At 42.9% G+C, this 25,149-nt stretch overlaps 1 protein-coding gene across 19 annotated transcripts in view; it reads left to right on the forward strand.

Annotated features, from left to right (window-relative positions):
- The first annotated feature begins 4,333 nt into the window (after window positions 1-4,333).
- Window positions 4,334-25,149, forward strand: part of CASK (calcium/calmodulin dependent serine protein kinase) — a 412,098-nt gene continuing 391,282 nt past the window's right edge. For 7 of the 19 annotated variants that reach the window (XM_005301765.5, XM_005301766.5, XM_024107557.3 and 4 more), the window contains exon 1: window positions 4,335-4,532. In XM_005301765.5, the coding sequence (XP_005301822.1) occupies window positions 4,474-4,532 (59 nt within the window). In that variant the 5' untranslated portion in view covers window positions 4,335-4,473. Of the gene's footprint in view, window positions 4,533-4,646; window positions 4,968-25,149 lie in introns of those variants that run through there. The other 12 variants (XM_005301767.5, XM_065578656.1, XM_005301771.5 and 9 more) reach the window with 5 other exon arrangements.

A 25,149-nucleotide genomic window follows, 5' to 3' on the forward strand; every position in this document is an offset into this window, starting at 1 on the left:
TAGCCCATTGTCAAACATTACTATGTCAGGTATACTGAGTCTAGTAAAAATAGATTTTATATGTACAATCGCCTATCTGTAGTTTCGTCTAGTAAGATTACCTCATGGAAGTGAGAAAAAAAGCCTCATAACTTTTTTTCAGCCAACATAAACAAATGTATGCCTACTTTGTTCCTGGGTGTCAATATTTTCTATAAAAAGAAGAACAGCAGTACTTGTGGCACCTTAGAGACTAACAAATTTATTAGAGCATAAGCTTTCGTGGACTACAGCCCACTTCTTGCGGATACAGACTAACACGGCTGTTACTCTGAAACCTGTCAATATTTTCTATGCCATCGACATGGGCTCTTTTGCTTGACTTGGCCTATATTTTTGGCATATGTGACAAGTCTTAACAGCATTCTCAATATGTCACTGTTTATTTGAGGCTCATATATTATGTCTCAGGCCCTTCTTGTAGATTTTTTGTTTCTCAAATGACCTCCATGTATCCTTTATAACATATTTTTCTTTGACATCTTAGGAATCATCATCCTGATGCCTTTAAACAAAATCTCATCTGGGACTGAGAGCTCCTCCTTTAACTGATGATAGAAGCTGGGAATATGCTGTTCCAGCCAGCCTGTGTGCTAATAGCCCTAATTACTTTCTGATGTACACCTCTGTCACATTCTGACCTCTGCCTCCCCTTTGCATTTAAGTCAGGACACACTTCTGATGCCATGAGTGTACAGGGACCCATAAATTTTGTCTGCTCATGGAGTTTGCACCCTGACAATATACAGTGCAGTTTATGGCTCCCTATCAGTGACCTAATAGACCATTAAGGTTATTTCTTATCAACAATTCATATACAGATGAAATGTATGAGTTGGAGAGCAAAGTATCAGTGGCACTGTTGTGCTCAGACTGAGTCTGCATACCATACATATGCTGGAGAGAAGAACATTCTGGGGATGTTGGCAATCAGCAGAAATGCTCGGGGAAGTGGATTACCTAGTAATCCAAGCACCTTTTGCCCAAAAACAGTTGGCTATTTCATGCTGTGAGGCATTTTCTATTTAAGGTCAGTTGGATTCAGAACAGATTGGTCCCCTTCCTTGTAGGTAAATCATTACAGAAGGGGACAAACGTAAACTTTTCTCTGTTTGTATTTCAACCAGTTTTATTAAACAAACTTTATTGGGTTCTGCTGTCAAGATTCAACCAGCAACTTTTAAATTAAACCAGGCCTTTCTTCGCTGGTAAAAGCTAGTAGGGAAGTGTTGGTTGCTTTGGTAAGGATTATCAATGTCTGTCTCTAAAAAGTCAAGAAAATGGCTTCCCTTAGGCAGGGATGAAGTCCATTATGAAGGAAAACATCTTTTTAATGGTTTCAGAGTGTTAGCTGTGTTAGTCTGTATCAGCAAAAACAACGCGGAATACTTGTGGCACCTTAGAGACTAACAAATTTATTTGGGCATAAGCTTTCGTGGGCTAAAACCCACTTCATCGGATGCCTGGAGTGGAAAATACAGTAGGAAGATATATGTACAGAGTACATGCAACCCCCATCTTTTCATGTACTCTGTATATATATCTTCCTACTGTATTCTCCACTCCAGGCATCCGATGAAGTGGGTTTTAGCCCACGAAAGCTTATGCCCAAATAAATTTGTTAGTCTCTAAAGGTGCCACAAGTACTCATCTTTTTAATGCTGTCTAATTATCATTCTCACTGTCTGTGTAACAATTATTGACAAAGTTGTGGGAATTGTCTTTTTTTTTTTTTTTACCCCTTTCAATCAGACTTTAGGTTTAGGTATAGCACATATCACATGGTAGTAGGTGACCTAGTGACAGGGGACAAATGTCCATACTGATTCTCTGTTAGCTCTGTCTTCAGCTTTTGATACCATAGATGTATGGGCCCTGCTTAGAATATATTCTTTCTTTTGAGATAATCCCAAAGGGAGTGGCTTGTTTTGCCATCTCCTGTGTTGAACGTGCATGTTTAGGCTACTAGTGGAGAGGGATACCTTGGATCTACATTTCACCAGTATGAAGATTATGCACAGTGCGTGCTTTCTCTCATATTCACATAATTTTCTTTGGTTAAACCCAGGTGATGTGGTCTCTTCTAGTGTATGGTAGAGACTGGCACTCAGATGAATATGAAATTATTGAAGCTCAATCCATACAAGACTGAGGTGATGCAGGTAGCTTAGGGAAGCATTTGTAGAATATGTTAAGGAACATATCCATCTTTTGTAAAGATTTTCTGTCTGAGGTACTTCTAGATCATCGATTGTTTTGAGTCACTTCTCATTATATTACTTCATCTGCTTATCTAGAATGATGACTGACAAATTCTGTCCAGTGTGTACGTAACCAGTAATTCATCATTTGCAACCTCTTGACCATATTACTGCAATGAGCTCTGTTTGAGGCCATTTGTGCAGACCACACAGCTGCTTCAACTGGGGCAGAATTTAGAGGCTCATCCGCTTAGCAATGTGAACCTTAGGGAACATAACACCTGTTCATTAAAGGCTTTACTGGCTTTGTCTTTGCTTCCAGATATAAGTCAAGATGCTGATTTTCATCTATAGTTTGGGCCCTAAATACATGGAGGTGTCTCACCTTGTGTATTACCACAATGCTGGTGATACAATGTAGTTGCTTTCACTGTTTCTTTTCTTTTAACTGTCTCAGGACAGCAAACACGATGTTCTTGGTGAAGGGTCCTCAGATCTGCAACCTACAGCAGCTGCCAAATCTGATTTTCAGAATACCATGTGGGATGACTGTATGAAGTTCATCCTACTTAATGTTAATAAGTTTTATAACTGCACATGTGTTTAAGAGCTTTTTTTTATAACAACAATAACATTTTCCCTATGGAAAAAATCTCAGAACTCCCTGATAAATGCTTTAGCTTCCTTCTGAAAACTACCTTTTCGAACTCTGGCTAAAAAATACCTGTTAAGCAATTTAGAATATGCTTCTGCATAGGGTTTTGTAGAATTCCAAAAGGTTTATGGAACAGAATGTACCAGCCATTAGCTTTTTTAAATTTGAAGCTCACTAAATACCCAACACCTTACTACTTTATAATGTCTCCTAAGTGAAATGGCACAGCAAGAAATAGCTTTTAGGCTCCCCCATCAAGAATGATCATCTTCAGTGCACGGTTTATAAAGAAAGATCAAGACTCTGACTTTGGACTAGTAAGGTGGTTGTCTTTTCTCCTTTTATAACTGGAGGAGCTCAACTGTACCCAGTTTTAGGGGAAGGAGGCTATTACATTCCTTCTGAAACTGCTCGCATGACTGTTCCAGGAAACGATTTTGACCATCCTGTGGACTGGGTAATAAATGGCGCTTTACATGGCCATTTCCCTGGACTAACAGCAAAGCACCTGATAATGCGGGGTGGGGCTGTCACCTTAATAGCGACCCCACATCTCTCTGAACCGCCTTTGCCTTGCCGTCTGGCAGCGGTCCCCGCTAGAGAGAGATTATGGAGGGTTTCCTCTTCCCCCTCAGCTTGTTCCCTCGGGCCGCTGCTGCACAGTTCGTCTGGCCGGCTTCCCTGCCCTGCCAGCTTGCTGGTGGCGCCTGTCAAACACCAGCGCCGGGCCGAGGGAGCAGCCGCTCTCAGCGCCACTGCGCTGCCCGTGACGCTGGCTGCACGCGGCCGCTGGCCTCCGACAATCGCCTTCGCCCTGGGGCGAGGCAGGGAGCGGGGCGCAGCCTCACGCCTCCCCTCCCCCTGCTTCTCAGTGGGCCACACACAGCGCGTGCCTCGGAACGCGGGCAAGGAACGACCCCGCCCCTCCAGAGCTTCACGTGGGAGCCTACTCCCTCCGCCCGGCCCTTCACTTCCCATGACGTTATGTGGGATCGCGGCGCGCCTGCGCACAGGGGCCAATCCCTGTCTCCCGGAGGAGTAGTGGGCGTGGCTCTGCGCGCGGTTGTGGCGAGGGTGGGGGGCGCGAGGAGCCCGCGTGCGTGCTTGGTGGGGAGCGCGCGCCTGCTCGCTTGCGTGACGGGCTGTGAAAGTGTCGGTGGTGGTGCACGCGCCCGCCCGCCGGTAAAGCGCTTATCGCCACCGTTACCCCCGGAGTGCGGGTCGGGGTCGCGCGTGCTTCCCCCCGCGCGCGTGCACCGCGAGGAACGAGGCGGCGCTGCCTCCTGCCGCTACCCCAGCCCCTGCATGGTGCCCGCTCCGCCTCGCTAGCCGGAGCCGCGGCCGGAGGGAGCGAGGCGGGCGGGGTCGCGGAGCCCGAAGCCAGCGTGAGCCGCGCGGGGCGGCCGCGGCCCGCAGGAGCAGCGGGGATTCCCGGCGTGGCCGCGGGAGCCCCCGGGCGGCGGCGGCTGAGGAGGCTGGGATTGAAGGTGGTGCCCGGCGGGGAGCGCGGAGGGGATCGTGCCCGCGGGCCCCCCTCCCCCGGGCCGCCTCTCCGGCGGGTCCCCCCCTGCCTGGACCATGGCCGACGACGACGTGCTGTTCGAGGACGTGTACGAGCTGTGCGAGGTGATCGGCAAGTAAGTTCCGCGGGGGGGGGGCGGCAGCGAGCGGCCCGGCCCCTGCGCGGGGAGAGGGATGCTCCGCTCGGCGCCCACCTGAGCCGCCGTGCCCGTGTGTCACCCGCGCCCTCCGCTGCGTGCGGCGGCCGCGGTGACTCCACGGCGGCGCCCGCCTCCCGGAGCATGGGCGCGGAGGGGAAAAGCTACCCGGTATCTCCTCCGGCCACCGTGGTCCGTCAGCTCCCCTGCACCCAGCCCGGCTGCAACAGCCGCCGCCGCCGCTTTCCCCAGCCCGGGTCTGTGGCTGCCGGCTGGCCAGGGGCAGGGAAAGGCTCCTCTGTAGAGCCGCCTCTCCGTGGGGGTATCTGCGCGTTGGGTCGCCAGGTGCCTTCCCGTGTTTTGCTGCATAGTAACCTGCTCGTTAGTGGCAATGCCGGTGATACTCCGTCTCAGGTAATGCTCAGTTCCCGTGTGAATCCCTGGCGTTGCCCACCATCCGCTCGGAATAATCACGCAGGAGGAGAACTTGGCCTTTTTGAGGCTTATTATGCAACTGCTGTTACACCGATGTTCAAGGCTTGCATCACACCCAAGTTGGGATAGCTGTTAACGTGGCACCGCTGTTTTGGCTCACCAGTGTGGTAGGGTTGTATGAAACTGACAGTCTGCCTCCCCCACCTTTTTTATCTGTGTTGTGTAATTATACTAGGAAAAATGCAGAGAATCAGTCTGATCAGTAGGTTGATGGAAAATTGAAGCTGAAGTCCCCCCTCTTCTGTGACTGTCCAGTGTTGAAACCCATTTTATCAGTCTTCTCTCACATTTCATATCTTCAGGGCTTAGATGTTTTGGCTGCAAAATGGATATGAAAGGGAGATGCACCATATTTGAAGAGACTTATAACTTCCTCATTTTATGCATATTTCTCATTCAAAAATTGATGTTGTAGGTGTTTCAGCAGTGAAACTGTTTTTCAGTTTGTTGCTGACAGTGGCTTATGGAAGCCTGGTGTAAGGATGACTAGTTACAATATTCTCTTGATTTTAAGCAGAGTGGAATTTTATTTTTTTAATTTATTTTGCACAACATGACTGTTAGCTTAAATATCAGTAATTGTTTGACTTGAAAACCAGGGCTAAAATAGTCATCTTTCTTCAATGACTGTGTTTCCTCAGAATTACACCAACATGTCATTCTTAAGATCAGATTGCTTTGTTCTTAATTAAATACAAATATTGGGGCACTTTTCATTTTATTGTTTATCATAGGGCACAACTGTCTTAACATCTATTGCTTTTATAAAACACCTTGTCAGCTATAAAGCTTTAAAGAGGCTTGTTGGTTAGCACAAGAAATGGTTTAACTGATGTTACTTAATGCTTAATGCTTGTCAAATGGAGAAAAGCTTCTGTGGTTGAGAAATTGGACAAAACTGGCACTACCAATAGGAAGAACAATTTCTGATGTTTGTGTGATTTCTTCAGGTGATAGTATTGTGTGTGAATTATAGTGCCTAGTGTATTTTACTCAGATGTGGTTATGGTTAGTAAAAAGGGCATAATGTATGTGCCTATGTTTATGAACACCTTTCAAAGGGGGTTGCACAAAGGGGGTCGTTGTAAATATTTTGAAGTATAAAATGACTCTTATTTTGTGTGCAAATGCTTCTGAAAAGATAGCACAATAAGCTGTAAATTATTTATGGAACTTTAAAGTGAATCCTTCAGTTTTCTGAATCACGTGGTCTGTTAAACTGTTCTTTGTGATGTAAATAGGTTAACAGTGTCATAGAGTACTGTTAAGGTGACACAGCACTGTAGCAAGAAATAGGTTGGGTGTTGGGTCTTCCTGCTGCCAGCGCTGCTAACTAGTTATGCTTGCTTAGGCTGTATCTAAACTGCCACTTTCAGTGCTAAAACTTCAGTCGTTCAGGGGTGTGAAAAAACAACCCCTGAATGACAAAAGTTTTAGCGCTGAAAAGCGCCAGTATAGACAACGCTTTATCGCTGGATAAAGCTACCACCCCTTGTTTGGGGGAGTTATTTTTGATCTCCGGGAGAGCTCTCCGCCGGCAATAAAGCGTGGCTACACTGCCCACATCACAGCGTTCCCGCACTGTAACATGAGCAGTGTAGACATACCCTATACAGTGTAGACATGTTGGGGGGGATAGCTCAGTGGTTTGAGCATTGGCCTGCTAAACCCAGGGTTGTGAATTCAGTCCTTGAGGGGGCCACTTAAGGATCTGGGGCAAAATCAGTACACCTCCACCCCAATATAATGCTGTCTTCTGGAGCCAAAATATTTTACTGCGTTATAGGTGAAACCGCGTTCTATCGAACTTGCTTTGATCCGCCGGAGTGCGCAGCCCCTGGAGCACTGCTTTACCGCCTTATATCCGAATTCGTGTTATATCGGGTCGCATTATTTCGGGGTAGAGGTGTACTTGGTCCTACTAGTGAAGGCAGGGGGCTGGACTCAATGACCTTTCAGGGTCCCTTCCAGTTCTCTGAGATAGGTATACCCTTAGTTGCCTTCTTTTGTAGAGGTCAGAAAGATGTCATTCCTCTTAAAGACCATTTTAATGAATAGCTCCATTATTTGTATAATTGGTATTATTGTCACTTGAATAGTATCCCTAAGATATCTGTTGGGGGCTATAGTTGGAGTTCTTACTTTGTACCACCTCAGATATATGAAGCTTATTCATCTTTGAGCCGTCCGAGGAAGGTTAGTGTAAAACTGATTTGTATTGCTGCATATGCATCTTGCTAAACATCTCTCAGTAAAACATCAACTAAGTGTCTGCATGTTCCTGTGACTTATTACTGATTGATACAGTAATTTACTCTTGCAAAACAGCACACCTGGCCTTGATTTGCATTTTAGACACATGAAATATTTAAATTGTGTATAATTTCTTTTTCCAAATAGATGGATACCACTGCCATCTTAAATAGTCTCCCTGAAAACATGTCTTTCTATGGAAAGGAGAATGTTAGTGTTTTACACATCTTCAGGGGTTGAACAAATCTTAGAAGTATATCCTTATATTTCTGTTCTGTTGATCTGCAAACCTAGCCTAATTGAGATTTAATCTCCCAGCTAACACACAAAAATGCAGTTTGCTGTTAGACTTCTTTTAAATTCTGGGTTAACAAAATTTTAATGAACAAGTACTTTTAGTTGCTTTTAGCCTATTGGAATATGTTGCATTGTAATTTCATGCTAAATAATTGATTGAAATTAAGCTTGTGATAATAAACAGCCAGAGAACAGTTTACGTAGTGTTTCCCATGCTTTAATTCTGTTAGTTGACATTGTTCATGGTGGATGGCTGTTGGAGGAAAGGAGTGTAAGGGAAGTGGAGGATTAGATACATTCATAAAAGCGTATCTTCCAGAAAACAGTTGAGGGGAGATTTTCACTTGTATACACCATATAATGTACTTCTTTATCCCTAAAAATAAAACAAGTATTACATAGACTCTCAGAACCATGAAACTTTTATACTGTACCTTATTTAAACTTTGTTGCCTTTAACTTAAAATTCAGTGGTGTCCGTTAGGATACTAGCATTGGTCATGTTACTGTGCCAGTCCTAGGTTAAGCCTTGGATTGTTGACAAACTTGCACGCATCCAGATACACTCTGATTAGGGCTTGGTTTAGAGTAAAGAATTAGGAAGTTTCCATATGAGCCTTCACAAATGTGTTAATCTACCTCAAGTTAACTGGCAGTGAGATGAGTTATAGACAAATCTTTAAGACTTTCTATGTAAAGCTTTACTTGGAAGTAACTCTCCTTTGCTGTTGAGAGGGTTATATGCTAAAATATTTAAGTGTTTTCATTCTAATGGCGAGGCAGTGAATTAGATTCATAATTCATAGATAATCACACTAAGTGCATTTTTTTTTTTTTTTTTTTTTTTACTTAAAACCTTAATTCTGACCACAGCATATAGTAGTCTGGATAAAACTTAAAGTGGGTGAAGAGGTTTACCACATGAGGTGTTGCCATGAAAATCATTGAGCTCATTCTGTACTATATGCAGCAGTTTTCCTTAAGCTGAAAATAATGCCCAGTTTCCTTTTAATGCAGAAGAGGGACCATGGGTACCGAACATACAAGACCAAAACATGTATTTTTATGTTTAGTATAGTTTTGTTTTCAATCCTTGCTGTGTAAGGATTTTGTTTCAGCTTTGATTTTCTGAGCCTTTAAGATTCACATTGATTTATGGCACTCATCTAATGCTAATATGGAGACTGTCTCTGATGTTCCCAACAACTTAGACTACAGGTTGCTTTCGTTGCAGTTACTTACACTGCTATCTATCAGAATGTCTTAATTGTAAATATTGCAGTCTAATGCCTTACACTGCAGTAAATTCATGTTGAAATGGACATTGTGAAGATTAAAATTGTATTTTTAAAGAAGTCCTCGTGTTACTAATGGCATTAACTATTCAGATCTAAGAATCTTTAAATAATGCAGTTTAACCCCTGTTTTCAATTTCTCATTTGTTTTTACTTGCACAAGGTTGGGAATACTACTGGCTCTCAATATGCTTTCTACTACATAGGCTAGGTCTACACTACGGGGGGGAAAGGGGGATCGACCTAAGATATGCAACTTCAGCTACGTGAATAGCGTAGCTGAAGTTGCGTATTTTAGGTCGACTTACCTGGCTGTGAGGATGGTGGCGAGTTGACCGCTGCCGCGCCGCTGTCGACTCCGCTTCCGCCTCTTGCCGCGGTGGATTTCCGGAGTCGAGGGCAGAGCCATCAGGGATCGATTTTTATGGCGTCTTCACTAGACGCGATAAGTCGATCCCCAATAGATCGATTGCTACCTGCCGATCCGGCGGGTAGTGAAGACGTGCCCATTTACTAGTTTACTTTACCATCCTTTTGTGTGTGAAATGTGAAAGAAAACAATAAACTGTAATGACACTTTTTAACAAACAATAAACAAAGATATTCAGCAACTCCCCTCCCCCCCAAAGAAATTTCAGGTGTAAAAAAAGCAATTAGCATTTGCATCTTTCTGTCTAAAATATCACTGTGCTAATTCTGAGAACTATGGGGATATTTAATGATACTGACTGGCACTGATATGGAAGGGTTGGTAAAAGAAGGCTCGAATGTATGCTACCTTAATATTAGCTCTGAGTAATGGCAAGATAGTTGATGTTTTGGCACTGGTACCAAGTACCATCCCTTGTGGGCTGATATCAGGTAAAGCATTTACAGTGATCTCTTTAAGTCCTTTCATAGCAGATGCCATCTCAGATCTGGTAAAATCTAGGTCCCAGTCTGTTTTTGAGGCATTGGATAAGGTGGTTGGGATTTTTGTAGGGGGTATGGGTAGCTTCATCACTCTCTCACTTTGTCTTGTAATAGTTTGGAGAAAACAGAGTTCTGCCATGATCGTAAGATTTTTATATTATTTCTGTACTTTTGTTTCTGCAAAGTGTTACCTATCTTGTGCAACAGAGAAGGTGTTTAAGATGAATGGGTGAACTGTTTTTAATGAATAGTTGGTTTAAGTGTGAGGTCATAATAGCATATTTTCCTTCAACAGAATCCAATTAGCTGAAGATTCCATTTGGCAGATACAAGCATTCAATTAAGTTGTCGTAATGGTGGTTTTAATTTAAAACTTCACAGTAAACCTTTTTCTACTTAGTTTGACTTTCTTACACCTTGCAATTCAAATCTATATTTCCATTATAATTGGAGAATGTTTAGTTGCATTACAGAATATATGGTGTTTTTAACACTGTGTCTGAGAAAAGACAAAGAGAAGGTTAAGGAATAACTTGATTAGTCTATAAGTATTTACATGCAGAATGATTATTTGATGATGGGCTCTTCAGTCTAGCAGAGAAAAGTATAAGAGGATCCAATGGCTAGAAGCTGAAGTTAGACAAATTCAGAAAACAATTTATGCCTTATTTCCCATCTTGGTGGATTCTCTATCATTGGCAATTCTTCAATCAAAATTAGATGTTTTTAAAAAGGAATGCTATAGGAATTATGTTGGGGAAGTTCTATGGCCTGGTTTATGCAGGAGGTCAGACTAGATCAGGGATCGGCAACCCGGCTGGGCCGGTTTGTTTACCTGCTGCTTCCTCAGGTTTGGCCGATTGTGGCTCCCACTGACTGTGGTTTGCCGCTCCAGGCCAGTGGGGGCGGCGGGAAGCGGCGGCCAGCACATCCCTCCGCCTGTGCCGCTTTCCTGCCACCCCCATTGGCCTGGAGCGGTGAACTGTGGCCAGTGGGAGCTGCAATCGGCTGAACCTGCAGACACAGCAGGCAAACAAACCGGCCTGGCCCGGCCCGCCAGGGTGCTTACCCTAGTGGGCCGCATGCCAAAGGTTGCCGATCCCTGGACAAGATGATCAGAAGTTTCTTCTGGCCTTGGAACCTAGGAATCTACATATTTGAAATGTTACTTATTAGTCAGTATCTCTTCTCAGTCATCAGGCTCCTTTCAATGCATTTTTGACAAGATACCGCATTCTGATTTAAATCCTTATAAAGCATTCCTTTTTCAGACTTTCTTCTTGTTACAGCAAAAGACAAGATAGTATTATAAAAAAGGTGCATTGCATTTTGTCCTTAAACAAAAGCCCCAGAAGTTGTTGATGACTTTTATAGTCCTGTAATATTTCATGTAGATATCAAGGTACAAGTTAAAAGTAATAAAGCCATATTCATCCTAATATGGTGTTAGCAAAGGTCAGTTCTTAATATCCAGTAAGCATGTCAAGTGTAAATTTTGCTCAAAAAACATTTCCTTTTTAATGTCCTTCATTTAACAACTTACATATATTCAAGCATTGCCATTTGTATCTCTGCTACTGATTAATATTCTCAAACGGTTTAAAGTTGTAGTATGTACATTGTACGTGTAGGTAACAGTTAATCCAATTAAGATTACAACTCAGTTTCCATTTTAAGATGAATTTTGGTACCTTATCTAATCTACAAACTGATATCCTCAAAGATTGGCTAGGATTGAGATGAAAGTAGGTATTTTGTGCCAAATGTTAAATTCATTTATAGAATTTTCTTAGTCTTGACACTAAAAATAGAGTAATCGCCAGAGTTAGTGGTCTAACATTGTCAGTTTGTAGCAAAAACCTCTCCTCTCTTCCCCACTCAGCTACATGAGTTATTGTACAAGGTCAAAGATTAGTTGATTTGATTTTTAGAACAGTAACATGAAAATGGCTTGTAGACCCTGAAGGCATTAAGTTAAGACATCAGAAAATTGTTGGAAACCTACAATTTAAAATAAATAAAAATAAAGTATCTTTCCTTGCAAATATAAATGTCCACCTGTGAACAGATCCCAAAGGAAGCTTGTCACTCAGGAAAGGGAATGAAACTTCCAGAAAATCTTAATGTAAGCTTAAATTTTATCTGTAAATCGTGTCACACTTTCAAGAGTTACAGTCATCAAAATTAAAATTCTTCTAAAACTCTCTTGCAAGTTTGAGAATGGATTATGATGACACTTTTGGATTTATTCACATGACAGAAAGGAATGCTTCCCTGCTCTGAAACTCAAATTTAAAATATTTTGTTGGTGAGATAACTATAAAAGTGTTAACACGTGTGTGTGAGAGAGAGAGAGAGAGAAACAAAGCCAAAACTCCACCCAAACTAGAACTTTTGCCTAGAGCTTGGTGTAATTCAGGAAGTTATAATGACCAGATAAGACTTTCATGTTGGGATCCCCTGTTTGTTTGCCATTATTGTCTGTTTTTTATTCAGTAGTAGATTATGATGTAGCATGGTTCTCTTTCTCTTTTTCCCAGGCTTGAGATTTCCATTTGGCAATAGTGGCAAGATTTTCACTATTTTGTATTGTGGGCACCTGGAATAGAAAGTCTCTCTCTCTCCTGTGGGTTGGTTGTGTAGTTGTTTCTCTGGATTTGAACTTTGCTCTGCTGCTCCCCAAAGTCCTCTGTTAATCTTGATATACCTTCCTGTGTGCATTTCCTGTGGACTGTAAAGGTGGTTTACAGGAGAGGTTGGTTGGGGTGAATCTGAGGGCAGAGGAGAAAGGAAGTCTGGTAGTGGTGGTAGACATTTTACCTCACCTGCAAATAGTGTGACCAGATAGCAAGTATGAAAAATCGGGACAGAGTGTGGGGGGTAATAGGCACCTATATAAGAAAATTCCCCAAATATCGGGACTATCCCTATAAAATCAGGACATCTGGTCCTACCTGCAAACCTTCAGAATTACTGTCCTAAGACTAACATGGCTACCACTCTGAAACCTATCCTAAGAAGTTCAGCGGGGCCTTGCCCTCCAAGCCTTAAGCTCGTGTGGAGACCCTTGCAGCGTTCATTAGGAACCACATGAGATTAGAAAAATAGAGTCTAAATAGTGTTGTTGCCACCCTGGAAAGATTTAGTCCTAATGCAAGGAGGAGTTGGCTGTCTCCAAAGGTCATCCACTATTCATTGCTTCCCCCTTCTCCCCCTGTAGACCTCATCCTTCCCAGGAAGAGCTCCCCATTTTTACATGTTTCCTAAGGCCTGCAACAGTGGGGTTCCACTCCTGTGATTCTTGAAAGCCTACAAGAAAGAGGAGATGCCATGTTAGGATTAGTTTAAAATAGGAAACGCAGAAAAATCTAAGGTTCACTCAGTTCCACATAAGAATTTAAGGGAAAATCCTTACTGGATATTGTAGTTAGCTGAATTTATTTGCTTTATTTTTTCCTCCGTGTTAAGGTTAATTTTACATCTTAAAATATAGAAGTTCAGTTGAAATAGCCAAGCTATACTCAGGCTTCTTGTATAGCCTGAGAACATCAGAAACTCAAATTTTTATCATGTTTGATTTTGCTAGTGACCACAAAAAATAGAATCTTCCCCATAACCATACAGTGAGATTCTAGAAAGTTAAACCTTAACTCTGAATCTCCTGCTTTTAAACTCTATGTATATTTTACCACCTGCAACTTTCCTGTAGAATTTTATCTTTAAGTTATTACTGATATATAGGTTTACTTTAACAAACATTTTCTCAGAGAGAATCTGTTGGTGGCAGAGCATGCAGGTCAATGTTAAGAAAACTGTTTTATAACAGTGAAAAGTGGATTTTAACACACCACACTACCTTAAATACAGTACTAAGATTTCTCCCATTAGATAAGTGACATTTTACTATGTTGATAGTGTGATATTAGTTTAGTAATAAAAATGTGTATATCGTGATGTATTTATATTAAGGTCGTATAATAAGTACAGCTTTCCTTTTTGGAGGGCAGGGGGCTTCAGCAGTCTAGAAACTAGGTTGTTCCTCCTTTGCTGAGTAGGCAGTTCTGTCAGTCAGCTATAAGATTTTGTTGCCTTTTTTCATCAGGTAACCTGTCTTCATTGATTAGTCTCTTGTAGGGCATGTTTGCAGTGCAGTTAGCCTGGGTTAACTCTGTGGTGGGGTCAGATGCATCATATAACCTCTCAGCTGATTCAGGACAGTAGCTATTTGCTAGAAAAGAGAACTTGAAAGGCATTCCTTATGTGCAGCATGAATGGGATAGGCTGTTTGTGCTCCTCATGCCACAAGATCTCTCTTGTTCCCCTTCCACGGAGTGGAAGTATTTGGCAAGTTGGCCACTGTTACGTACTGGCTAGTGCTCAGTCCTGCTGGGAAACCATCCCTCTCCTGGGCTGGGGTCCTGCAGCTCTTAAACTTCGTACTTGTCTATACAGTAGAATCTATTGGTATACCTGGTAAGCACTATACTTGGTGCAGTTAAATGCAAATAGTAATACCATTATAACTACAATGGTTTAAATTCACACCATATTTTAAACTGGTATAACTTGTGTAGACATGCCCTAAGAAATAAAGGCAGAAGGGGACCTCTGTTTTCTCATTTAGCCTTCAGGCCAAGTTGGTATGTCCTCAGATGAGAGAGATGTCCTTACTAAATAGTTATGGTATGCTGCTGTTGTAAGATACCTATATATCACTAATAGCTGTTTCTAAAGTGATATAATTAAAGCAGTACAACCGGTGTGGACACAGTGATTGCTGGTATAAAGGAGCCTTTGATCAGTATATGGAGTACTATATAACTAGTTTGGTACTATATGGAGACTGGACCTTAGGATATATATAGGAGTCTTTGATCAGTACAACTTATTCTGGACCTTAGGATATATATAGGAGCCTTTGATCAGTACAACTTATTCTTGTAAATGAAGAGGAATAAGTGATAGTGGCATAAGGCACCTTTATACATCTCTACCCCGATATAACGCTGTCCTTGGGAGCCAAAAAAACTTACTGCGTTATGGGTGAAACCGCGTTATATCAAACTTGCTTTGATCCGCCGGAGCGCAAATCCCCCCCCCCCCCCCACTCGGGAGTGCTGCTTTACTGCGTTATATCCGAATTCGTGTTTATCGGGTCGCGTTATATCGGGGTAGAGGTGTACTGGTATAATTTTGTCCACACTAGGGATTGCACTGGTATAACTAGTTTGGTACTATATGGAGACTGGACCTTAGGATATATATGATTTGGGAAGAGCTGGTAGTGACCCCCTAATTTAGGTTGTTTAACACTTTCTATTAAAAGGGTTCCTGTGACCTTTTCTTTGAGAGGCATTAACATCTCCATTATTTGCGGGAAACATTTATATTCAACAACAAGGAACCCTTCCAATTATAGAAGTGCCTTATTTGTCCCATGAAATTCCATTTGGATTAATCTGAATCGAAATCCTTCCTGTGCTGTTGGACATCACTTAAGGCATGAACAAGGCTTTGCCATCCCTCTCTGTCCTAGGCTGCCCTTTACATGTCCTTTATGTTGTTAAATCCCATAAGTTTTCTCTTGTAGTGTTCAACAGAGGAATTCTACTGGTGTGTCCCATTTGCATGATCCTCCAGCTGCCCCGTGCATGCTTGCCATGGCAGACTCCATAGCAGAGCTTGGTTGTTGAACGCTTTGCTGAATCTTAGCATTTGTTATAAATTCATTCTGTTTAACGTAATATTTTTCTAAGGCATTTGGATTAAGAAAGTTTTGAGGCTTGTCTACATGGGAAAGTTATACTAGAGTAAGAGTATCCACATCGGAAGCTAAGAGTAAAACTATAGCAGTTTTAATTATAGCAGTAGAAGATGTAATTTTTCCAACTTAACTTATGTCACTTTGGAAGTGGGGTAAGCTAAACTGAAAAAAAGCTGCTTTTATTCCAGAGTAAGTGTGTCCACACGTGGAGTTATACCACTATAACTAACTATTGCCATATCATTAAACTGCTATAAACTGTTAAAATGGTTTATAACTGGAAGAAGTTCCCACGTAGACAGGTTCAAAGTGTTAAAAATCATCATTGCCCTTCTTTCACTTGTGTTCCTCAGGAAAATTTTGGCAGTCTGCCCAACAACAAACATGCATAAAGATTTCCAAGGCCAGGCCCATGACACTGCCCAAAGCATCAGCAGACATTGTGCAGGGAATGCCTGGAAGATGCCAGAATACCTGTAGCTGGGTATTGAGGAGAGCCAGTCTGGGATTCCACCAACAACCGCATCCCTCACCCTGACTTAGCATGTGACTCCAGTATTCCACCTTCCCATGGGCCTGACATAGGACAGGAGCTCCCCTAACCTCCAGTGGGGTGGGAGGGAGAGTCAAGCCAGGCACCTGTAACCTGTATTCCCTCTAAGGTGTGCACCTGTGTGGTTGGACAGGAGGCCATCAAGGGCCACGCATGAGCCATGCAGGTGCTCACACAGGTGAGCGTGGAGGATGTGTAGGGAGGGTGGGGGCAGTGGGGTGAAGTGGGGGGGTGATGGAGGTGTGCAGGGCTACGTGTGTGGGAGGGCGGGGTAGAGATTCCTCTCCCCCAGCCCAGGGCTGTGGTGGGGAGAGAGGGCTCCCTCAGCAGCACTGTACACAATTTATTAAACATTTCAATTTATATTAAGATCTTATCTTGGAGCTTACATTATTTATCAGCTTTGAAAACTGCTGCTGCTCCCACAACCGGACAATAGAAAATGACACATTATTTTTCTTACTCTAGTACAGGGGTCGGCAACCTTTCAGAAGTGGTGTGCCAAGTCTTCATTTATTCACTCTAATTTAAGGTTTCGCATGCCAGTAATACATATATTGTTTGTGTTTATACTTCCTTCCCTTTTCGTTTACTCCTTTTTTCCCTTCAGTTGACTGTTTATTTTGGTGTATCATATCCTCCTCCTTTTTCTTGTTTTCCCACTCACTGCTTCCTCAAACTCTCATCCATTCACACTCACTCTTCTCCCCCCACCCCTCCCCACGGTCCCCTCAGGCCTATAAAAGGGACCTATTCACACTCTTGGGGATATGTTTCAGCATCAGAAAGAGAGTATTTCTTGTCTCTATGAGAAAAGGGGCTGCTGTATGGAGAGATACCTATCTCATAGAACTGGAAGGGACCCCGAAAGGTCATCGAGTCCAGCCCCCTGCCTTCACTACCAGGACCAAGTACTGATTTTGCCCCAGATCCCTAAGTGGCCCCCTCAAGGATTGAACTCTGGGTTTAGCAGGCCAATGCTCAAACCACTGAGCTATTCCCCCCACCCCCCCAAAGAAAGGTCATTTTCTTTTCTCCTTGAGGAGAGAGGCATTGAGCTAGATCTTTAGGTTTAGGGCACTGATCTGCACTCAGTTAACTGTGCTTAGTTTAGTCTTAGACCAGGCAGTGAGCTGAGCTGCAATCAGCTACTCATCATGGGTTCTGATGGAGATGGGACAAAGGGGAGGGAGCTACAGTTGGAAGCAGGGGAAAGGGAGGAGCAGGACTGGTTAGTAGTTGCTCTGAGGACAGGAACAGGGAGGAGAGGGCACTAGAATCTTGAGAAGAGCAGAGGGAGGGAGCTGCAGAAAGGAAAGTAATTGTTTATATTTGTCTCCCACCTGCTATAGGTAGCAGCAAGGTCTCTCCATAGAGCATTGCTTGCTCAGGTGACAGGGTATTCTTATTCATATAAACATGTAATCTTTTTATGAACACTTACAAACTCTTGTGTACAGTTCTATCTATTGGCAGTGAGTTCCACAAGTTAATTATTCACGATGTTAAAAAATGTTTCCTTTTATCAGTTTTAGATGTGTTGCTTTTCATTTTTATTGAATGCCACCTTGTTCTTGTATTGAGAGGGTAAATAGGAGCTCCCAATTTACCTTCTCTATCCCAATCATTACTTTATGCAACTCTTTTATATCCTTTCTTATCTATGCACTCTCTAATCTAAATAATACTAATCTTTCCTCATATGGAAGTTTTCCCATGACTTTCCCACATAATCCACTGAAGTCACAATGGCTCCCAGGTCTCAGCATTACCTTGATATTGGTGCTGCACACAACAAGATTCATTCCACACATGTATGGAAAAAATTAGAGGGATCATTGCCTGTAACCGTGTCCCAGCAGCCCATACTTCCTCTTGGGGCATTATATGGGGCAGGAGCTCCCCCAGTTCCCAAGAACAGAGGAGGTGAGCTGGGCCATGCTCCCTCCCTCCCACCACCTAGCCAGCATGGTGCCACTAGCCTAGTTTTCCCCGCATTCTCCTCCTTACCCCCCTTGTATATCCACATTTTCCTGTGGCCAGCCAGCAAATATATTTAGTCTGGCATTTCAAGTGGTAAAAGATTGCTGCAAATTCCCATGATGATGCCTGATGGGAAGAGTGTTATACATAATAGATTTTGTTGTTGTTGTCCTTTTACAAAAAACAAATCCCTAGGAAGTTGCATTTAAAAAAAATACACTAAAAATATGGTTTAGGCTGTGAAGTCAAGTAACTAAAAGTTAAGAAATATCAGATTTATGGTTGCCCATGTAACCTTAATTTGGTCCTCTTGTGTGTATTCTTTTATGATATTTAATACTGTCATCACATACTACTTTGGCCACAGGAACCCTGCTTCATTCAGTGCACAGGGTGGAAGCACAAAGGAGCCAAATTAAAGTTGCACAGGAAACTTTAAATCTGGCATTTTCTAACTTTCAGGTGCTTGATTTTGGAACCAAAATAACATTCTTTCAATATATTATTTTTATAGACTGAAAAAAAGAGTGCTTTGATTCTTGTAGTACACTGCAGGTTCTGTGTACAGCAGTTAGATGTATAGAAGGTGCTGGAACTGCCAAGAATCCATGATGACAAATGAGAATCTAGTTTCTGCGGAAGCAATGATTAAGTAATGCTGTTTACTGCTACTTCTGCTGTGAGCCCCTGTCCACTAAACCAGGACTCAAGTGATGAGAAACCAATGGTTCTTCCAAAGCCAAAGATTCTTCCTGATGCCAGGGTACCTGCTGCCCTTCTCTGTTCTTCGTGAATGGCAGACTGTCATTGCGTTAATCAATGAACAGATGTGTGTTATCGGACATCTTGTCTGAGTATTCTTGGGAATTCATTCTGCCACCCGCGGTAGTCAGTTTCATGTCTTCCCTTCACTGCCTGTCTGGGAGAAAGTGAAGCCATGATATGGACTCTGGAGAACCTGTTGGCTGGATTCCTTGGACCTCCAGTTCTTGAGGGTTAGCCATATTTAGGAGTTTATTCTTTGCTGTTCATGTTCCTCAGACTATCAGGAGGTGCACTTGTAATCTTAGATTTTAAGTGCCTCAATTCCTTTATCCACTTATAAGCACTTCAAATTGGAAAGTAGTCAATGCTTCGTAGTGCTGTTTAGCCCAGGATATTTCCTTGATTCAGTTAGTTTGTAGGATGTGCTCCTGCAGGTTTTCATTGTGCTTTCTCATCAGATTCGAACAATTTGCCATAATTCCTCAGTGTTTTCAATAATCTGTATTGCCTTTCAGTTTAGTGTGAGACCTGAAAACCTTTTTCACAGATTCTGCTGACTTCAGCACCTCTAAAAATCAGGTCACTCTGTAAGGTACCTAATTAGGAAAATAGGTGCTTAACTTTGGCTACTAAGTGTGGAAACGTTGGCCAGTATGACTGACTGACTTCTTTCAAAAAGGAGAAAAGAAAATGTTAATTGTATTAAAGACAACCTAAAAATATTTTCCAAATGTCTTTGTGATATAAAGTCAGAGTTGCAACAAGAGTTTTATGGGAAGGGAGGTGGTCTGTATAATCCTAAATGGGAGGGGGAAGGTGATTCACGAAATAGCTTCTACCATGTGGTCAGTGGTGCAAGTAGAAATAATTTCTTGCCGGTACTGCACTCATGGGAGGGACACAAGGCGGGGGGGCACGTGACCTCCCCACATGACCCTCCAGATGACTCCTCCCCAGCCCGGGGCCCCTCCCGCTTTCCCTATCCCCTCTGACACCCCCCTTACCTGTCTAAAATTTTACAACTGTTAAACAGATGCAGTTTTAAAATGTTGCTTTGGACCCCTGGTGCCAGCTGTACTTCCAGGTATCATTGAGGATCCAGCAGCACCCCAAATTGAAAACTTCTTAAATGAAAGGATAGTAAGGACAATCACCCCACTTTCCCTTAACACACTATCAGTGTTTCCCTTATGTCCAAACTAAGCTGCTGCCAGCTTACCTTTATCTAAGGGTATGTCATCACTACTAATGTTAAAGCGCTGTGTAGTCGCAGCACCAGTGCTGGGAGAGAGCTCTCCCAGCGCTGTAAAAAACCCACCTCTGCAAGGGGAGTAGCTGGTGCTACTGTCTACAGTGTCACTTCACAGCACTGAAACTTGCATCGCTCAGGGGTGTGTTTTTTCACACCCCTGAGCGAGAAAGTTTCAGTGCTGTAACGTGGCATTCTAGACGAGGCCTAAGTATGGCTCTCCACCAGGCACTAAGAAAGCAAAGATTGCTGTGCCATCTGGGTTTGATGGAAAAGAGGAATAGAACTGTGTGTACCATGTGCATCTTGATAGAACTACAGCCTAAATTGTTTTATTATTTTCCACAGCATGACATACAGGAGGGGCAATCAAAATCAGCCTGGTAGAATGTGCATGAGAACTGTCTCTGGACAGATAAGCAGTTGATCAAAATCACATTCTCTGATCTCTTGATTTCAATGGGAACAGGATTTGGTCCCCAAAAAAGTTTTGCTATTGAATTCAATGGGAACAGGCTTTGACATTTGGAGGAGAAAGAACAAAACCACTCAAGCAAGGGCTATGTTGCGTATACCAACGGTATCAAAGGCTGCTGACTCATGTGAGAAAGTCAGCAGCCATCTGATCTTTGTCCATTGCAAGGGAGAAATCAGCAATCAATAAGGCTAGAACAGTCTTTGTACCATATCCAACTCATAAGTCCATCTGCAAAGGATCAAGGAACTATGAAGGCTCCAGATTACCTTAAAGTCCTCAGTCCCTGATGCTCCCATCCAGTATATGTTCATAATCTAGAGGCTGGAGCAGGAATCAAAAACACTGTTTAAACATCTTCCGTCCCTCCCCCCCACTCCTCCCCTCTTGAGGACTCCTGACCAACTTAACAGCACAATATACAGGGTCGGCCCACAACATTTTGGCATCTGAGGCGGGGAGCTCAAATGACGCCCCCATTCCTCCTCTCTTGGGCCAAAACTTTGAAAGGTCTCAATTCTGCCTTCTTCCTGTTCTACTCCTCTCACAGTACTGCTCAGCTACCTACCCCAATAAAGGAGAACTAACAATTTAAAATGCCTTGTTCAAAAATTTTAAGTAACACTTAACTTTCAAACGCTTGAACAGCAAATGTAACTTTTCTTGTCTGCATAGTAAACACTGGCATTTTTATCTGTTTGAGTATTCAAAGTGGTGCTTTCCGTGGCTTCTTGGTTGCAAAGATTTGAACTGCTTCCTGAAGGTCCACAGTGCCTCATGGGCCAGCTCATGCTCCATTGAGATGGTTGCAAGGCTGACCAGCCTCTCCTGTGATTGTGGAGTGTAGATGTGTTTTTATTAACTTCAGCTTGGAGAAGCTGCGTTCTCCACTGGCAACTGTTACAGGAAGTGTTAGAAGTATGCGCAGAGCAACAAAAGCATTTGGAAAGAGGGTGGTCATCTTATTTGTGCACTAGTATTCCAGAACAGCCTTTGGAGTTAATCCTACTGAAATGTATCTTGAAAGCGCTTTCAATTCATCACCTAAATCACTCATATCAATATTGCGCATGTCATCATGTGTCAACACCGTCTCTAGTGCCCTGCATTGCTGGTGCAGGTCATCTGCAGGTATAGTGAGGAGTTTTGGAATATCATACAACATCCCAAATATACTGCTATGTTCCTTGAGCTGCATGAAACGTTCTTCAACTGACTGTATTGCACAATCTAGCACCTGATTAAATAATTCAACTTTGAATTGTTATTTGGGGTCTCTTATGGGATTATCCCGTGCCTCGTAATCAAAATGTCTTAATCTTCGGTGACTCTTGTATTCTTGAATGGGTGGGAAAATAGCTTCAGGGTGAAGTTCCTCTGCCAACTTCTGTGCACTCTTCAGAACGTTTTGAAATCCCACATCTGACCGGTAAGACTGTAGGTGTGACTTTGCTTTGTCCAGTTGTTCCATTGCTCCAGATGTATCAAGGTCAACACCTTGGAGTCTCTTGTTTACAACATTTATTTCAAACAGTATGTCATGCCACAACACTAAGCCACCCAGAAATTTGAAGTTATGTATATTTCTGGTGATTCCATTTCCCTCTGCCACTGTTCTCCCATGAAAAGTTCCTGTCATAGCATTATCCTCCATAATGGTAACTATGGCATCAACTATCTTCCCAATTTGGTGTTTGATAGGCTTTATCGCCTCCACTCGACTTTCCCATCATGTGGCACTCAGTGGTTTCAGTGTCAGAGAGGATGTTCCCAGATGCTGCTTCAAAATTTGCCATCGATGGGATGATGCAGAGAAAAATACAGAGATGCTTTGAATTACATTAAAAACAGCCTCCCTAGAAGCTGATGCTGCATCAATCACCACCAAGTTCAATGAAGGAGAACTGCATGGGACAAAAAAAGCTTGAGGGTTTAACTGTCGGATCCGGGTCTGCACTCCTCTGTTCTTTCCTTTCATGTTGGCACCATTATCGTAGCCCTGACCTCTCATGTCAGCTATCGCAATTCCCGTATCTTCCAGCTTTTTAAGAAGCACATTTGTCATACCAGCTCCTGTAGTATCATCAATGTCAATAAATTCTAGAAAATGCTCTCTGACAGTCACCATTGCAGAGACATTTTCACTAGGTTCTGTTGTTGTTACAAAACGCACCATTAAAGTAATTTGTTCCGTATGGCTGATGTCAGGTGTGCAGTCCAGAATAACAGACTAATATCTTGCTGACTTCAGATCTGCCACAATCTTCTGTTTGATTTTTGTTGCCAGTAACTGTATGATCTCATTTTGAATTGTTTTTCCAAGGTAGTGGTGTGTGTACATTTCTTGGTTGGTGACTCTTCTTAGATGCTCCTGGAGTACAGTGTCAAACTCAGCTGTCAACTCCACAGTTTTAAGGAAGTTTCCATTGTTTGGCACATACAGCTGATCTGAAGTGTCATGCAGTGCTAGGTTTTGGGTAGCAAGCATTCTCACAATGGCAATGAGTCTTTTCAGAACATTTTGCCAGTAAAGGGACTCTGATGCAATCTTCACTTGATGCTGATCATATATGCTGGCCTTTAACCATAGTCACATCTCAAGGTCTTTCCACCTATGGAGTGCTCTCTGGTGATTTGCTGCCTTCTCATGGCATGCCAGATTTCTAGCCAGATTTGTCCAGTCCTTTTGTTCCTGTAGAGCCCAATGTGGCTGGAACATTAGACTGGAAGAGTTTGCAACAAAAACAGTATGCAGCATTCTGGGTTTTTGAGTACATAAGCCTCTCCACTTTGTCACCATTGGGGATTTCACGCCATTAATGTGTTGGATGGACACTTGTATTTTCATTGTCTTTAGGGACCATGAAGTTTTTCACTTGCTGTGGCACATACAGTACAAGGAAATCCCTCAGGCTACTGCTCAAGTGGGTCCACAGTCTTGGATCATCTAGACTTAAGGAACTGAACTCAGCAGCAGTTGTTTCTTGCACCTCCACCACACTCTTCTCTGATCTACACTTTTCTTCAGGAATGTGCATATTTGCATCCATTTGAGATGGCGATATAGATGCTGCAGTCGCTGCCAGGTCACCTTCACTCTTGACTAACTGGAAGATCAGGCATCTCCTCACCACTCACATCCGCACTGGGGCCAAAAGGCTCACCGTGAACATTTGTGTCTGTGTATCTCAGGAGAGTCCTTCCTGCTTAGATAGAAAAGCTTTCTTTTTCTGAATGCTGCCCTAGAGGGGTGTTTTCTTCTTTCACTCATGATTGCTGTTCTGTGCCAGCTATAGTGGCTCTCAGTTGAAGGGGACAAATAAGCTGGTAGAAGGGCCTGAGTGAGGGACGTTATCAGCGTCTTAAGGACCTAAGTGGCTCCTACTACTTCAGTTGACTGACTGTTCTCTTCAGGTGGGTTCAGGGAAGCAGCAGGAAACGGGAAGCTCCCTGAGAAGTTGGTGTTAATCAGGCCAGGCTCCTGGGGGTGCTAGAAAGGTACATAAGAGGCTCCTCCTCCTGTCTCTCCCTGCAGCTTCTGCTGCTTTCTGTTATTCCCTTTCACCATTTCTCTTGTCTGCCTGTTATGTCTCTTGTGCCCTCCTTCCTCCAGCACAGCACTCCACTATCTCTATGCATCTAGAGCTGAGAGAATACATATGCACCAGCAGCAGACACAATTTTCTACACTCTGGGTCCTAGGGGTGCCCCCCCCACAGTCTGTCACCTGAGGCAACCGCCTCAGTTCGCCTCATGGTAAGGCCAGCCCTGGCAGTACATATGCTAACAAATTTAAACAATGTTTGTTAGCATATGTATTATGTTGTTAAACCCATATAAAAATGAATGCCCTCCCAAGCCCTGTTCTTCTCCTTTAGAGCAGAGTGCAGGTCCACCTCTCCTCCAGAGCAGGGTGGCGGAGTGGGGAAACTAGCCTCCCCAAGTCTTTCCAGTACTCTGCACCCGCTAAAAATCTCTTACTGGTACTGCGTACTGGAGCTGCCACCCTACTTGCACTCCTGCATATGGTCCACTATTAGTTTGAAGACCTATTTTTTCCCAGTAATATCTTTTTAAAAGTGCGTAATAGGAGCTTACAGCTACAGTCTCCATTGTTTGGAACTAGCTTCCAAGATACTGCAAATAGAATATGTATATACCATAATCAGGAAGTATTTGGGAAGATCTCTGTGGAACCCTGCCTTCCTTGACTGAAGCTTTAAGGAAAGTATACCCCATTAACTTTGTTTGGCCTTCTGTTTATTTAAAAAATCATTTTAGAATTTGACACGTAGTTAGCATCTAGTTAATCTCAAATTATTCGGTACCAGCTAAATTTATGCTAATAGTTCTTCTATTAAGCAACAGTTACTATTCATGTTAATAGGTTAAATTACTTTCATGGGAGGCAACTGTCCCAATGAGCTAGTATATGCATTTATCACATTCATAGAACACTTCAGTCCTTTGTATACCATGGAATTTCACCAGCCTCTTCATGGCAGCAGGGCACCTTAAATTTTGGTACACACAAACAGAGATGACGGAGGTTTGG

The sequence above is a fragment of the Chrysemys picta genome, chromosome 1 (genome assembly GCF_011386835.1).
Source record: "Chrysemys picta bellii isolate R12L10 chromosome 1, ASM1138683v2, whole genome shotgun sequence".
NCBI lineage: Eukaryota > Metazoa > Chordata > Testudines > Emydidae > Chrysemys > Chrysemys picta.